Genomic DNA, 13,246 nt, shown 5'->3' on the forward strand with positions numbered 1-13,246 from the left:
GGGTCCCTCAGCCAACAATGAGTGAATCAAAACCACTCAGTCCTACAAACACCTTATACTGTTCACACCGATAGACCTTGGGCACCAAAAGGAAGCTTCAGCTAATGTTTTCTCACCGTGGAAACCAAAAAGGTGTCTTGAGCAGCTGTTACCAAAGACTTTTGAGGGTTCTCTTTCTGTACGACCATACTGCTGATCAAGCTTGTTGACTTGATCACAGAAGTTAGGCGACCCTCAGCTTCACTGTGTTTTAATAGCTGCATTTGTAACTACTGGCACATTGAAAGGGGCACACTGAACTGTGAGGACCTGCAGGATGCAGGATTCAAATGCACCTCTCCCATTATTGACTCAACAGGCTCATTAAACACTTTATTATACATGATGATCAGCTGTGCTTTCGATAGTAATCCTCTGAGTGTGTGTTCCAACCTCTGTCGTTAATCTTAAATCGTAAAGTGGCCCAGTCTCAAGTGATCACAGCATGCCTTCAATGGGATTTTGAGGCTTTTGGCAAGTTTCAACAGCTAACTCAAATGCATAAACTACTTTATGTCCATGCAGCTGGCTTCAAAAAGACTAAATGAGTTCATGATCTCACCTTAATACAGTTACAGTTTAGTATTGTTGAGCAGGAGTGGTTTGTTTAGTGAATGACTAATTTTATCTTTGTGAGTCATTACGTTGTATGTGGTCTCAGAGTCCAGCTGGCAGCATTGAGGTTTCCCATTGGAGCTGAACTTCCCTTTCATTCTTACTCTGCCAAAGGATTCATGTGCACAAATGTTATTATCTTGAGTGGCCTGTTCCACATTTCAGGACAGTGTTATGCACTTCAGGATAGTGTTATACACTTCAGGAGAGTGTTATGAACTTCAGGACAGTGTTATGCACTTCAGGACAGTGTTATGAACTTCAGGATAGTGTTATACACTTCAGGAGAGTGTTATGAACTTCAGGACAGTGTTATACACTTCAGGACAGTGTTATGAACTTCGGGACAGTGTTATGAACTTCAGGACAGTGTTATAAACTTCAGGACAATGTTATACACTTCAGGACAGTGTTATGAACTTCAGGACAGTGTTATGCACTTCAGGAGAGTGTTATGAACTTCAGGACAGTGTTATACACTTCAGGACAATGTTATACACTTCAGGACAGTGTTATGAACTTCAGGACAGTGTTATAAACTCAGGACAATGTTATACACTTCAGGACAGTGTTATGAACTTCAGGAAAGTGTTATGCACTTCAGGACAATGTTATACACTTCAGGACAGTGTTATGAACTTCAGGAAAGTGTTATACACTTGAGGACAATGTCATACACTTCAGGACAGTGTTATGAACTTCAGGAAAGTGTTATACACTTCAGGAGAGTGTTATACACTTCAGGACAGTGTTATGAACTTCGGGACAGTGAACAAAATGCTTTTCATGCCCCCCCCCCACCCCCACCCCGAAAGCATGCTGTTTATCTTACCACAGAGTGAAGCTGAGTGGCTGAATGTCTATTATAAGTAGCACAAAATACAACTTTCTGATAGTATTGCCTTTCCCTACCTCTCATACTCATGTCCATAGGCTATTGTCTATTCACGCTCCACGCACGGTTTAGCCCTGTTCATGTCACAGTGCACTCTACCTGCAGGCAACTGCCCTATCTCGAACATGCAACGTATTTATCAGTAACGCCGCCTTCTTTCTGTGTATGAAGTCTGAAACGACGGCGTTCATGTATGCTACAAATTTTTCTCATGCCCCGAATGACTTTTCAGCAGGTCAAGTCCTGCATCCACATTGTTCTGTTAAAATTTCCATCAATACCCAGTTATAGCCCATATAGACCAGAGATTACTTTCCCCTTATGCTCTGTGTTTTCACTGCTTGAACATCAGTTGACATCCCAGTACAAAGAGTCACATAATCCACGTATTCACTTCTGAAAGTCTGCACATCAGTCACCGCTGTGATTCATAACAGGCGGTGGCAGATCGTTGCTAGCCATGGTAACGCTGAGCGGCGCATTAGCTAGCTAATTAGCGGATTAGTTTTAAAGTAATATATGATCAGGAGCATACAGCAAAGCTCAATGCACAACAATGAGTACTGCAAGACTTTAAATCCAAAAATTCCAACCTCCTTTACAAAAAAAAAGAAAAAAATCTCAAAAGTATGCTAATCAAGGCATATTCTTTCCCATATGCAAACGAGAAAATGTGTGCCAAAGGGCGCAATAGCCAAATGATCAAGCAGATCCTTCAGCTGTGTTCGACTGAGCTGTAGAACGACTAACTGTAAATGACTCATTTCAGAGGTGGTGTCACATGTTTGTTCAGCTTCACTAACACAGGTCGGTCAGGTGCTGTATACAGACTCACCTGGTGACTTCACATGGAAGCCCACATAAAAGCATATCCATTAATACACAGGCCTGTGTTGGATAATAGCCTTCATGAACCATGTGAAATCGCCTTAAGACATACCATATAATGATACACTAACTTTGCACTTTCAATCTTGTAACATTGCTAGAAATGGCACACAGTTGCTTGAGCAGAAAGTGCAATAATGACTTGAGATCACTTGCCCTGCTAACTGCGCTGTTGCTAAGCTGATGGTTGAGAGCTTCCACTGTATGATGACATCAGCGTTTGTCATTAGTTCACCAGAGTAGAGAGCCGTCCATGCCTCTCCCATACTGCTTGTTCAGAACCAATGTGTCAAAACATCAGCACCTTTTCAGGAGCTAGGCAGCTGTCAAGAATCTTAGCCAGACCTTGATATCACTCCATTTAAAGTTTACACAGTGTGAATCTCGTACCACGCATACCACTAGTGGTCCTTGCGGATCTTTTAGTAGTTTTTTTTTTTTTGTTCATATATCATGAAGATTTATAATGAAATGTGTCAATAAAATAATCAGCGGATTTTGCAAAACACTTTATTAGTGAGTCATTTTTGTTAGATGTGTTGATTGGGAAATACATGTATGAACACATTGCAGATAAGGAAGGGCAGCACTGTGAAGATTTAGGAGCAACATATTATGACTGTCGTTATGAAAATTGTATGTAACCCCATGCAGAGCTGGTGGTTGCTTTTATTTATTTAAAATTCTGAATGAGACGGATTCTAAAGAAAAGAAAATAACATGAGTTTTACCACAAATGCAGTTTAGCTGATTACTTGAAACTGATTCAACCAATCAGCAAACTGAACACGTCTGCCCAGTAGCAGTTGTTTATCTAAGGACATCTGTTTCTGGAAAACGATTAAATGAGCCAACAGAACGAAACGGCAGGGAACAAACAAAATCAGTTTTGATATTTATAAGTGACTAAACTACACACAGCTGTTAACAAAAATGGAAAAAAATAATACATTCAACATAGCTTACAAAAACCACAAAATATTTAACTATCATTTGTAATGCTTTGCAATGTAAATTATAGTGAGGTGGGTGATTGTGGAATATGTTTAAAAAAAAAAACAAAAAAAAAAACATAAAATCTTGATCAGCTGCATGACAATACTTCATAGATTCACATCTGAGTTCCATCCCATTTATAAAGGGTCTGGGTAGGTGCCTTTTGTCAGAAACATTTCTAAAATGCACAAAAAAAATTAAACACTGCTTTCTTTCTTTTCTGCAAGTTGATATGGATGCAAACGATGTAATGGAAAAGACCCATTGAACACATAAAATTAACAAGCACAGAAATGAGTTTTCCACACAAAACTTGGACATCTAGATAAATCACATAAATATAACAATTTAATGATGAGACAGGACAACAATTAAAGAGAACCATGAAAATAACCTACAATTTGTATTTAAAGTAGATATGAAGCCCAAGCTACTGATATACAGGATAAAAAGATCCCCCAAATACCTCCCTACTTGCCTTACAATCTCAACACTGAATCAGATGTGATGTCTTATATCATTCAGTCCCTGATCAAGTAAACAGAATCCCCCTTATAGGCTTTTTTTATGAAAAACAATAAGTGTATAGCAGGTATATGAAACTACCTGAACTAGCAGGCCAGGTCTAGGTGTAACATGCTATAAGCAAATAATGCATAGAAGAAGTCTGACCAAAAACTGACCAAACTAAATCCAAGTTTAGATGGAACTGGCAAAAACGACAGTAACAATATAGATTGGGTCTTAATCCCGATGTCACATCATTGGGAACATGGCTGATAATCTGAATTCATATTAGTGCATGTATTCCTTCAAGTTGACCATCTGAGTACTAACATGGTAAAAAGTAAAAGGGGTAAAGTACGTAACTTCGCTTGACATTATACTGTGTGCACGTGAAACTTCAAAAGCAGCGATTCTCAAGAGACACCCTCTTTTTCGACTCTTTCCACTCAAAACCTCACTTCTTTTTTGCCCTTGGGCCCAACAGCTCTGTCCTTCTTTACTGGAGATATTATTTTCTCTCTCTCTCTGTCTACTCCTCAGTGCACCAGCTCCAGCTGACTGGCGGAGAAAGGCAACACTCCGCTCACGTAGTAGGCGATGCCCAATGAGAGGAGAGCGATGACCACTAGGAGTAGGAGAACCCTCCAGAAGCCCAAGTCCTCCACAAACTCCTGCCATGTGGAGCGGAAGCTGGACAGCACGCCCTCGCTGTTTTGCAGGTTTGGGTTGAGGAGCGAGTGGCTTTCCATGGCACTGTGTGAACGGATGTGAAAAAAAGTGAAGGGATTTCATGCGGTCTGTTTACACTGTGTGTACAGAGATTTTTTTTTTTTTTTTGGTGGAAACCTATTCAGAGCAATGCAGTCATGGAGCCTAAGATGAGTAATGACCTAACAGTCATAAAATGTTTTAACAGCAAAAATATATGTTTCTCACACATTAAATAAAATGTAATGTTTGCCACGGAAGTTATGGATGGGGTTGACTCTCAGTTTACTATCATTTATTATGATGACATTTATGAATTTTAAAAAACAACTGAATTCTAATAGTATAATTATAATATAATATATACTCCTTCACTGAGCACGACACCATACCCTCAGCTCTCAAATTAGTCACTGTTAATAAAGGAAAGAAATCTGACATTCTTTGTCATTCTTTCTGTGTCATTTCTCCACCTACCTCTCACTCTCAGCCATCTGCATGGTCTCCAGTTTGGAATGCGTCCCCCTGTTAAAGCCTTTCACCTCCTGCTCCTCTAGACCCTCCAGCAGCCGAATAGCATCTTTGTTCACCCCTCTCCTCTTAGCAAGCACCAGCGGAGTCGAACCATTATGGTTACTGTTAGTAAAAACAGGACGAAACCGCAAAAAAGTTCACCACACTGCTTGCTGAAGTACATAAATGCTTTGTGTTTTTTAATGACAGCTCTGATGACCAAAATTTATGACAAGGAAATATGTATCCATTCAACCATCCATCCATCCATCAGCTACAGTAATTATTTGAGGAAGCACAAATTCACAGTGGTCTCCCTGTAGTTCCAGGGCACATAATGAAGAAGTATTAAGGTACAAAGGTCACTGTCAGTGTCATGCCAGCCTGGCTGAGCTGCCTCACCATATGTCTATCTTTAGACCGTTGGACACTAAGAACTGGATAGTGTCCACATGCCCACACAGGTGCAGCGCTGTGTTGCCTTGATAATCGGTGGCCAAAAGGTCGGCGCCGAACTTGTGCAAGAAGCGGCAGATCTCTACGTTGCCGCGGGCCGCCGCTAGGTGCAGGCCGGTGCGGCCCCGGTTGTCTCTGATGTTGGGGTCACAGCCGGTCTCCAAAAGACGTTTGGCAAAAGTCAAGTCGCCGTCGATGCATGCCTGCAGTAAAGGCACGTTAATCTGTGACGAGTCATTGATGAAGACATATGACATGTCTGAGTGGGTCTCTGAAAATTCCAGCGTAACTGCAAGAGGACAGGGAGTTCAAATGAGGTGTATGGTTCACAGACATATTCTGCATGGTATTTATCAACACTATCTCAGTCACAGTTCAGCCTCAGATGGGGATCAGTAAGTGACTCTTCATGTGCAATGCTAAAGTTTTTTTTTTGTTTTTTACATGCACGCATAAATACTATCGAACGTTCTAAAGAACTGACATATCTACACGTCAGATTTTAAAATCTCCACTATTTAAAAATCTTACTGGATTGACTGATGATGTTATCAAAACACTTTTAATGGACAGGTTTAGAGAATGTCGAGATAAATATGGAGCACATTAATCGAATTGGTCTCATTCAGCTTCTAACACATGATGCTAGAATTCAAGTAGCGCTGATTATGTAGGTTCTGAAGTCACATAAAACAGTTATTACAGTTCTTATTACTTGTTATCTCTACATGCCTTGTCACCCATTTGGTGGCCCACGTACGATTCTCAGTCCACAGTATGTATGTCCATGCAGTAACCCTTTAACGTGATTTTTTTTTAAAAATCACGTTAAAGACTATAAACAGACTATAAAGACAAATGTGAATTTGCAAAACAATCTGTTACATTCATAGTCTTACTAAATCTGCAGTGTCTGTGTGCCTACAAACGTACCTTCTGTCACCTAGCACCTATTAGCTAGCGCAAGTTAACTTAGCTTTATAGCTCGCACTTAAACCTCATATAGCTTAATATGGAGATACCAAGGTGCTTACACTAGCTATATCCACGATAACAGTTGTGGATTTAACAGCTGTTAGCTAGTTTACGGCTACTATTTATGTCACGTTGTGACGTTAGTGAACCCCACAGTAAACTCTTTCCGCATCAACTTCGTTGGCTTAGAAAGCTTGGTTACCTAGCTAGCAGACACTCACTAGAGAGTGACGCATCCCTGCAGGCAAAGCTAGCTACCAGTGCATCCTTATTCAACGAAATCAAAACGCAAGTACAGCAGGTCTTATCGCCTGCGAATTGTTCCTTCAACGCAAGTGTAGCAATAAATACCTGTTTTTGTGATCCCAAACAGACGAGAAAATTGTGATTCAGTGTGCTCCTCGTTTACTGCGAGTGCATACAACACAACGAGCTACAGGAGTAACGACTTCACGACAATACTAGAGGGGTTGACGGCATGCTTTCTGTGAAAACAAAACATCTGTCAGGACAAGTGCTCTGTGACCTTCTCGGCGCTGTGCCAATGGCGTATTTTTTCCTCTAAAGCTGTTGACCATGTCCAACGTCCTGACTGTATCTGTACCCATACAATGTGTGCAGTTCGTTCCAAAAATTAATTTGCTTGGGTGAATAACTTCTGAAACAGTGACACTGAGTGGACAGAATGCCTACATTTTCTCCTCCGTTTCAGTAAGCATATGACACACGAGCTTTGAAGTAAGTAGTGTGTCGCCTATCCGGTTTCTGAGGTCACATGAAGCAGTATTATTACTGTACATGTGTTATTGCTTATTTGGATTATTATAAGCAATACTGACCTGATAAAATTTCATAGCAATATTCCCAGAGATAATCTATCTATCTATCTATCTATCTATCTATCTATCTATCTATCTATTTGTCTATCTTTTCTGGCAGTAGCCATGATACGCTAACTGTAGACAGATTGATCTTGGTAAAGAACTAAGTGGAGAGAGAGATTAAAAATGATACCAGGAGAAAGAAGAGGGACATCAAAACCTTGGTGTGATTTTTGACTCTAGTCTCTCGCTAGTCACTCATATCAAGAACACAACCAAAACTGCCTTTTATCACCTCCGTAACATTGCTACAATTAGGCCCTTTCTAAGCATGGCTGATGCAGAAACCATTGTTCACGCATATGTCACGTCTCGCCTTGATTACTGCAATGTTCTTTACTCTGGCCTGCCTGCCTCTAGTACCAATAGTCTTCAGCTGGTCCAGAATGCTGCTGCTAGAAATCTGACCAGAACGAAGAAGTTTGATCACATTGATCACATTTACCTCTATTGCTTGCTTGCTAATTTGGGTATTTTAAAATGGCAGTTGGTCTCCTTGATCATTCTGTGAAGTTTGTGTTTGACCAATCAGCAGGTTAATGCATACTCCACCCCAATAGGTTTTGAACTGTTGAAAAGTACCTACTCTGAAGTTGGTAAGAACTGTGGTTCAAGAACCAGAATTGACCCTGGTTCTTGCAGTGGAAAAGGAGGTAAACTTACTGGTTCCTGAAAAAAAGTTCCTGGTTCCTGAAATATTTCCTATGGTGGAAATGCCCCTATTGACAACTTGGTCGACCACCATTTTGTTTCAGAGAGTGGCTAGATAGGACCCCGTTGAAAACTGTTGGTCCTGTTCTACCGTGGTCAACCGAAAGCTGTACTTGCTGGAAAGATAATGGCACGTGCCATGGGTAGGCGACAAAAGGAGCAGCACTGAAGTCCTTCAGGCAAAAGACAGGTGACACCAAAGGTTGGCCCCTTCTCTCTATACCTGCACCTGCTGAGGATGAAGGACACTGTGCATTAAGTCCCTTTCAGATACAAAACCCTGAACATTGCTGGATTAACTTTTCTGGCAATGCTGGTGAATTCCATCCTCCACAGTTGCAGCCCATTGCTGGAATACTACATGACACGAAAATCCTGGTAAGGCAGAATGTAGCTGGCAGAACAAAATGGATCAGGACAGCATTTATTTGTTTTTTTTTTTATAGACAAATCAAAGACCTGTGTGTGATTTTTTGCACTTTAGTGATTAAACACAAGTTAATTTAGGTACATTTTTAAGTAGTAAAAGGCGTTATTAAGTGTTAATAGCGATAATAAGTATTCTACTGTGATTCTGTGTTGTCTTTTTTTTTGAACATTTTATTTAATAGGGAACACAAGATTACACTTTGCCACCAGACCATACTGAAGGCTTATTAACACAAGCTTGATATATTGGAGACTGTTAGAAAAAAAAAACAAAAAACAAAAACAAAACAAAGCAAAAGAAAAAAAAAGTGTGTGGAATTTTTCTTTCTTTCTTTTTTTTTTTTTTTTGGTACTTTTTTTTCTCAGTTGATCTTTTAATCTTAGAATTTATACATCTGAGGGAATCTTAAAAAAGAAAAATGGGAAATAAAAGGGAATAAATTTTGTAAAATCAAAATATTAATAGATGTATATACTTTAAGCAGTCTTAAAACAGAATTTAAAAAAAAAAAAATAGAACAATTCTTTCTGCTATTGAATGTACAGATAGCATCCCTATATATATTTACTACCAAATTCTTTTATTTTTTTTCCAATGATGGGATGCTGTAAAGCAAAACACTTAAAATATAACTACATACAGACACGATGAAAAATAGAGTAGAAAAGGATGTACTCAAGGCTACCAGTGAGAGACTAAGAAGCATAGTTTCTATAGTGGTTACTTGTCATCTCTCAGTTCCTATAAAAAGATTAAAATGACTCCAAACATAGACTGAGAAGTCTATATACCACAAGAGGCATACAGGGAAATCTTCCAGCACCATTCCCAGAAGCATCAACCTTTTGAATTACAGTTTGAAAAACATTAATTATCTGAATGAGTAATATTGTATCGTCCCAGTCTGTGGGCTCTTTTATATCAGAGATGGTGAAAGATTTTTTTTTTTTTTTTTAAACCCTCCACTTTGGTCATTTAAGCAAATGTGAATATGTGAAATATTCAGATACTGTATAGATACTGTATTGTGATATAGTGTTGCTCTGAGCTCATGGAAAGATTGATACTGAAGAACGATACTGATTTAGAATAACACTCCCTGCCTTGTCAAGTCAGTGAAGACAGTTCTATTTAAAAAATATTTGACAGAGAAGGTATTTTCAGCCCCTGATAGAGGTAGCATGGAAGGGCGAATTCATTACATGATCGTAGCGTCACTTTCAACTTGTTTGGTCATCATTTTCTGGAGCAGAGTGGCCAGTGTGATTTTAACACATAATCAGCAGGAGGAGCTATATATAGTTTTTAAGAAGCTCAGATTAATGTTTCAATTCATTCCAGATATTAACATCAGTGCAATACATTAAAGATACACATTAACTGGGTTTTAATAGAATGATCATTTCAAGTGATAAGCACTGGGCACAGTCTTACTCTTTCATGTAAATTACAAAGTGCTGAACTGCCTTTTTTGTTGTTTCCCTAATGGTAAACAAGGAAGAGGCTTCATTCTGGTTCTACAGTTTCAGGGAAGCACCATTATGACCTATTACAATGAACAGGCATGTAAGCATTTCAGATGAAATTGTGAGTGTTACTGCACGTAAATGTGCAGTAAGGCTGCTGTATCTAAATGGGATATATGCATATATACGGTTCAGTGCGATCCTAAAGGCATTTGGGACGCGCTCTCCGAGGTAGCCGTGAATATGACAAGACAAACCATGACAAGAAAAAAATATATTAAAAGCCATGTAGAACATGTAGCACCACTGTCGGTAATTAAACTAATGTAGAGTAATCTCAACCCTCTTAACCTGTCTCCATTACATCCAAAGGCGTACAACCCTCCAAATCATCATTACCCTCCTCGTACAAATCACTTAGAATGAGGGTGGGAAGTTGTATAAAGTCAGTTAAATCAAACACTTGATTCCTAAATTTATCAGCTCTTCTTTCCAGAGTTGTCTCCTTTCCACCTTGTCTTAATCCTCATTCTCCATCTTTTTTTCTTTTTTCTTTTTCCCAAAGTCTCTATTCTCCTTAAGTCAGCACAGCTACAAGATCTTCATGCACACTTGGCAGCGGCTGACGCGGGAGCGATACTCGTCTCCTTTCAGTGTCTCCTGTGGAGGACCCTGCTGAAATTGCCTGTCCTGCTCCACAGTGGTCAACCAAAAGCTGTACTTGTTGGCGAAGTAATGGCATGTGCCACGGGCTCCGTTACACTCAATGAAAGGAGTGGCACGGAAGTCCTCCAGGCAAGAACCAGGAGACATCAAGGACTGGCCACCTCCCTCTGCACCGGCCGCCGTGTGCTGTGGAGGGAGAGCATTTGTGGGTTAGAAGCACAGTGATGTCACAATCATTCACAGAATCAGAAACAACACATGCTACATCCACCTGTTAGCATGCAAAAAAATAGAATAGCATCATGCACCTACATTCGCGCCTTGGGGAATGTGTTGGTAATGACAGACAAACAAAGTTAGTGCTTTTTTTCTGTGTGTGTCTGTTTTTATGTGAGAATGTATGTGAGTGTTTGTGTGTGTGTGTGTGTGTGTGTGTGTGTGTGTATAGCTCACCATGAGGAAAGAGTAGCCGATCCAAAGGCTTCTCCAACCCTGGGGACATGTAGGGATTGTGAGGTCTTGGCTATGGACCGCCACAGCCTGCGAGGGCGCTTCGCACACTGAGCAGCGGCTGATGTACTGAGAGATCTGCTGCTCTGACACAGGCATCATGGGAATAGGCGCTGTGGTGGACAGCCAGTAGGACTTGTCATTGCGGCTGGCGTAGTAGCAAAGCTCGTTAGCCGTGCAATACAGGAAGGGGATGGTGCTGAACCGAGGCAGACAGGATCCAGCCAGTCCTGAGAGAAGAGTTGAAGAATATCAATGCAAGAGAGCATGGATAAGACTAGGTAAGAGGCAATAAAACATATGAAGAGAACAGGAAGAGGCAGAAGAGAGCGGTGAAACTTAGCTGAAAGTGAATCAGAATCAAAATGCCTACGTACAGCATATCACCCAGTAAACCATGACATATCTACCTTGTGTATATATATGTGTATATATAGATATCTATATATCTATCTATATCTATATATATATATCTATATCTATCTATCTATCTATATACACAGCTATTGCAGGTATGTCATGCACCTTACCTAGATCTTGATTATGAGCCTTCTCCTGGCCCTCAACGTAAAGTAGACTGTAACCGTCCCACATCTTGGCCATGCCCTGTGGGCACATGGGTACCAGACTGGATTGGCTGTGCTTTACTAATGTGTAGCCAATACCGGTGCCACGTCCTTGGAGGCCAGGAGGACCTGGAAACCCTGGTTTACCAGGCAGTCCTATAGGAAGGGGTAAGGGGGGTGACAAGAGTGATAAAGAGAGTAAACAGGAGAGAAGGGATGGTGGGGAAACAAGAAACAAGGCAAATGCAAGTGAAGAAGACTAGATAGTTTAGTAGGTTTGGTGAATGTATGAATATGAGACCTGACATTCAAACTGTTCATGAAAGGATATTAACATCACCCAAAATCGTACTAAGTCTTGTGAGAGGCCACTGACAAAAACATTACCGAAAGTGCAGCTTTTCTTGTTTTGCGTAATTTAACAGTTTTTTTTAAGTCACCAGCTCACCTGGACTTCCTGTGGGTCCTTGGAATCCTGGAGGTCCAGAGTCTCCAATAGGACCTGGAGCACCAGCTGGGCCATTACGACCAAGTTTTCCCACTGAGCCGACCTTTCCTTTGGGACCTAAAGACGTTTCAACAAAGTAGTTATGACAAATATGTCTCGCCAAAAGTATGCTGATAAAAAAGCTAGTGGTTTATGGGTTCTGTCTTCTATATATAACTGTTCACAACCCATATGGGCATCAACACCCATGCTGATCTGGAATGGTGTAGACTACCACATGTCCTCTCTGATCCTTTCACAAAATCATGGAGGACTTTTCTGGGAAGCCGTGACATGTGCAGAGGTTCACATTATGCTCCCCATGACTGCTCTGGTGTTCCAACCAACCAGTGGGAGTCACTATAGCTATTGCAGCAACAGGACGACAATCCTCCGCCAGCTTCCCACCCGTGAAGACTGCCAATTGTATCCATGCGGATACCCAGGCAAACCAGAATCCCGGTGTCAGTGGTGGTGAGTCACCTGAGCCAACTGAACACCTCATAATCTGTATAATCTGACATAATGGCACCATTTCTTTTTGACATCACGGATCATTTATACAACAGCTGAGATGACATTTTCTTATGTCATTGCTTTGCTGTTGTTACGTAATCAGTGACTGGGTGACTTGCAGTCGGAAACATCTGCCAACTCTGTTGGTTTCTGTATTGTTTTTAGTAATGTCTGGTGGATTGTGTGGGACTCACCCCCACGGCCTGGTAGTCCAGGCTGTCCTGGGAGCCCCTGAGAGCCTCCCCGTCCAACACTGCCCATAGGTCCTGGATCACCCAGTGGTTTGGTGTAGTCTCCACTAGGAATGACCACTCCTGGCAGACCCTTACGCCCACTTGGTCCTGGAAAAGAAACAAAGGGGAATGACGTGGGTTTTATTCCTATATTCTTTGCTAACACTTCAATTTTGATTAAAAAAAAA

General features: G+C 40.8%; 2 protein-coding genes across 2 annotated transcripts in view; both read right to left on the minus strand.

Moving 5' to 3' along the window:
• Positions 1–2,971: 2,971 nt before the first annotated feature.
• ankrd46b (ankyrin repeat domain 46b) lies at positions 2,972–7,014 on the minus strand. Its single transcript, XM_030780064.1, has 4 exons — positions 6,944–7,014; positions 5,564–5,906; positions 5,126–5,284; positions 2,972–4,693 (listed from the first exon to the last, which is right to left on the minus strand). Exons 2-4 carry the CDS (start codon positions 5,872–5,874, stop codon positions 4,477–4,479), a joined length of 687 nt encoding a protein of 228 aa, XP_030635924.1. The 5' UTR covers positions 5,875–5,906; positions 6,944–7,014; the 3' UTR covers positions 2,972–4,476.
• Positions 7,015–10,671: 3,657 nt separating this feature from the next.
• The window catches only part of col4a6 (collagen, type IV, alpha 6), a 44,105-nt gene continuing 41,530 nt past the window's right edge, over positions 10,672–13,246 (minus strand). Inside the window, exons 45-49 of the mRNA XM_030779213.1 lie at positions 13,020–13,166; positions 12,271–12,387; positions 11,787–11,978; positions 11,200–11,486; positions 10,672–10,932 (exon numbers count right to left, since the gene is read on the minus strand). Of these exons, the coding sequence (XP_030635073.1) occupies positions 10,672–10,932; positions 11,200–11,486; positions 11,787–11,978; positions 12,271–12,387; positions 13,020–13,166 (1,004 nt within the window). The remainder of the gene's footprint in view (positions 10,933–11,199; positions 11,487–11,786; positions 11,979–12,270; positions 12,388–13,019; positions 13,167–13,246) is intronic.

This window comes from Chanos chanos, chromosome 7 (genome assembly GCF_902362185.1).
Source record: "Chanos chanos chromosome 7, fChaCha1.1, whole genome shotgun sequence".
NCBI classification, from domain to species: domain Eukaryota; kingdom Metazoa; phylum Chordata; class Actinopteri; order Gonorynchiformes; family Chanidae; genus Chanos; species Chanos chanos.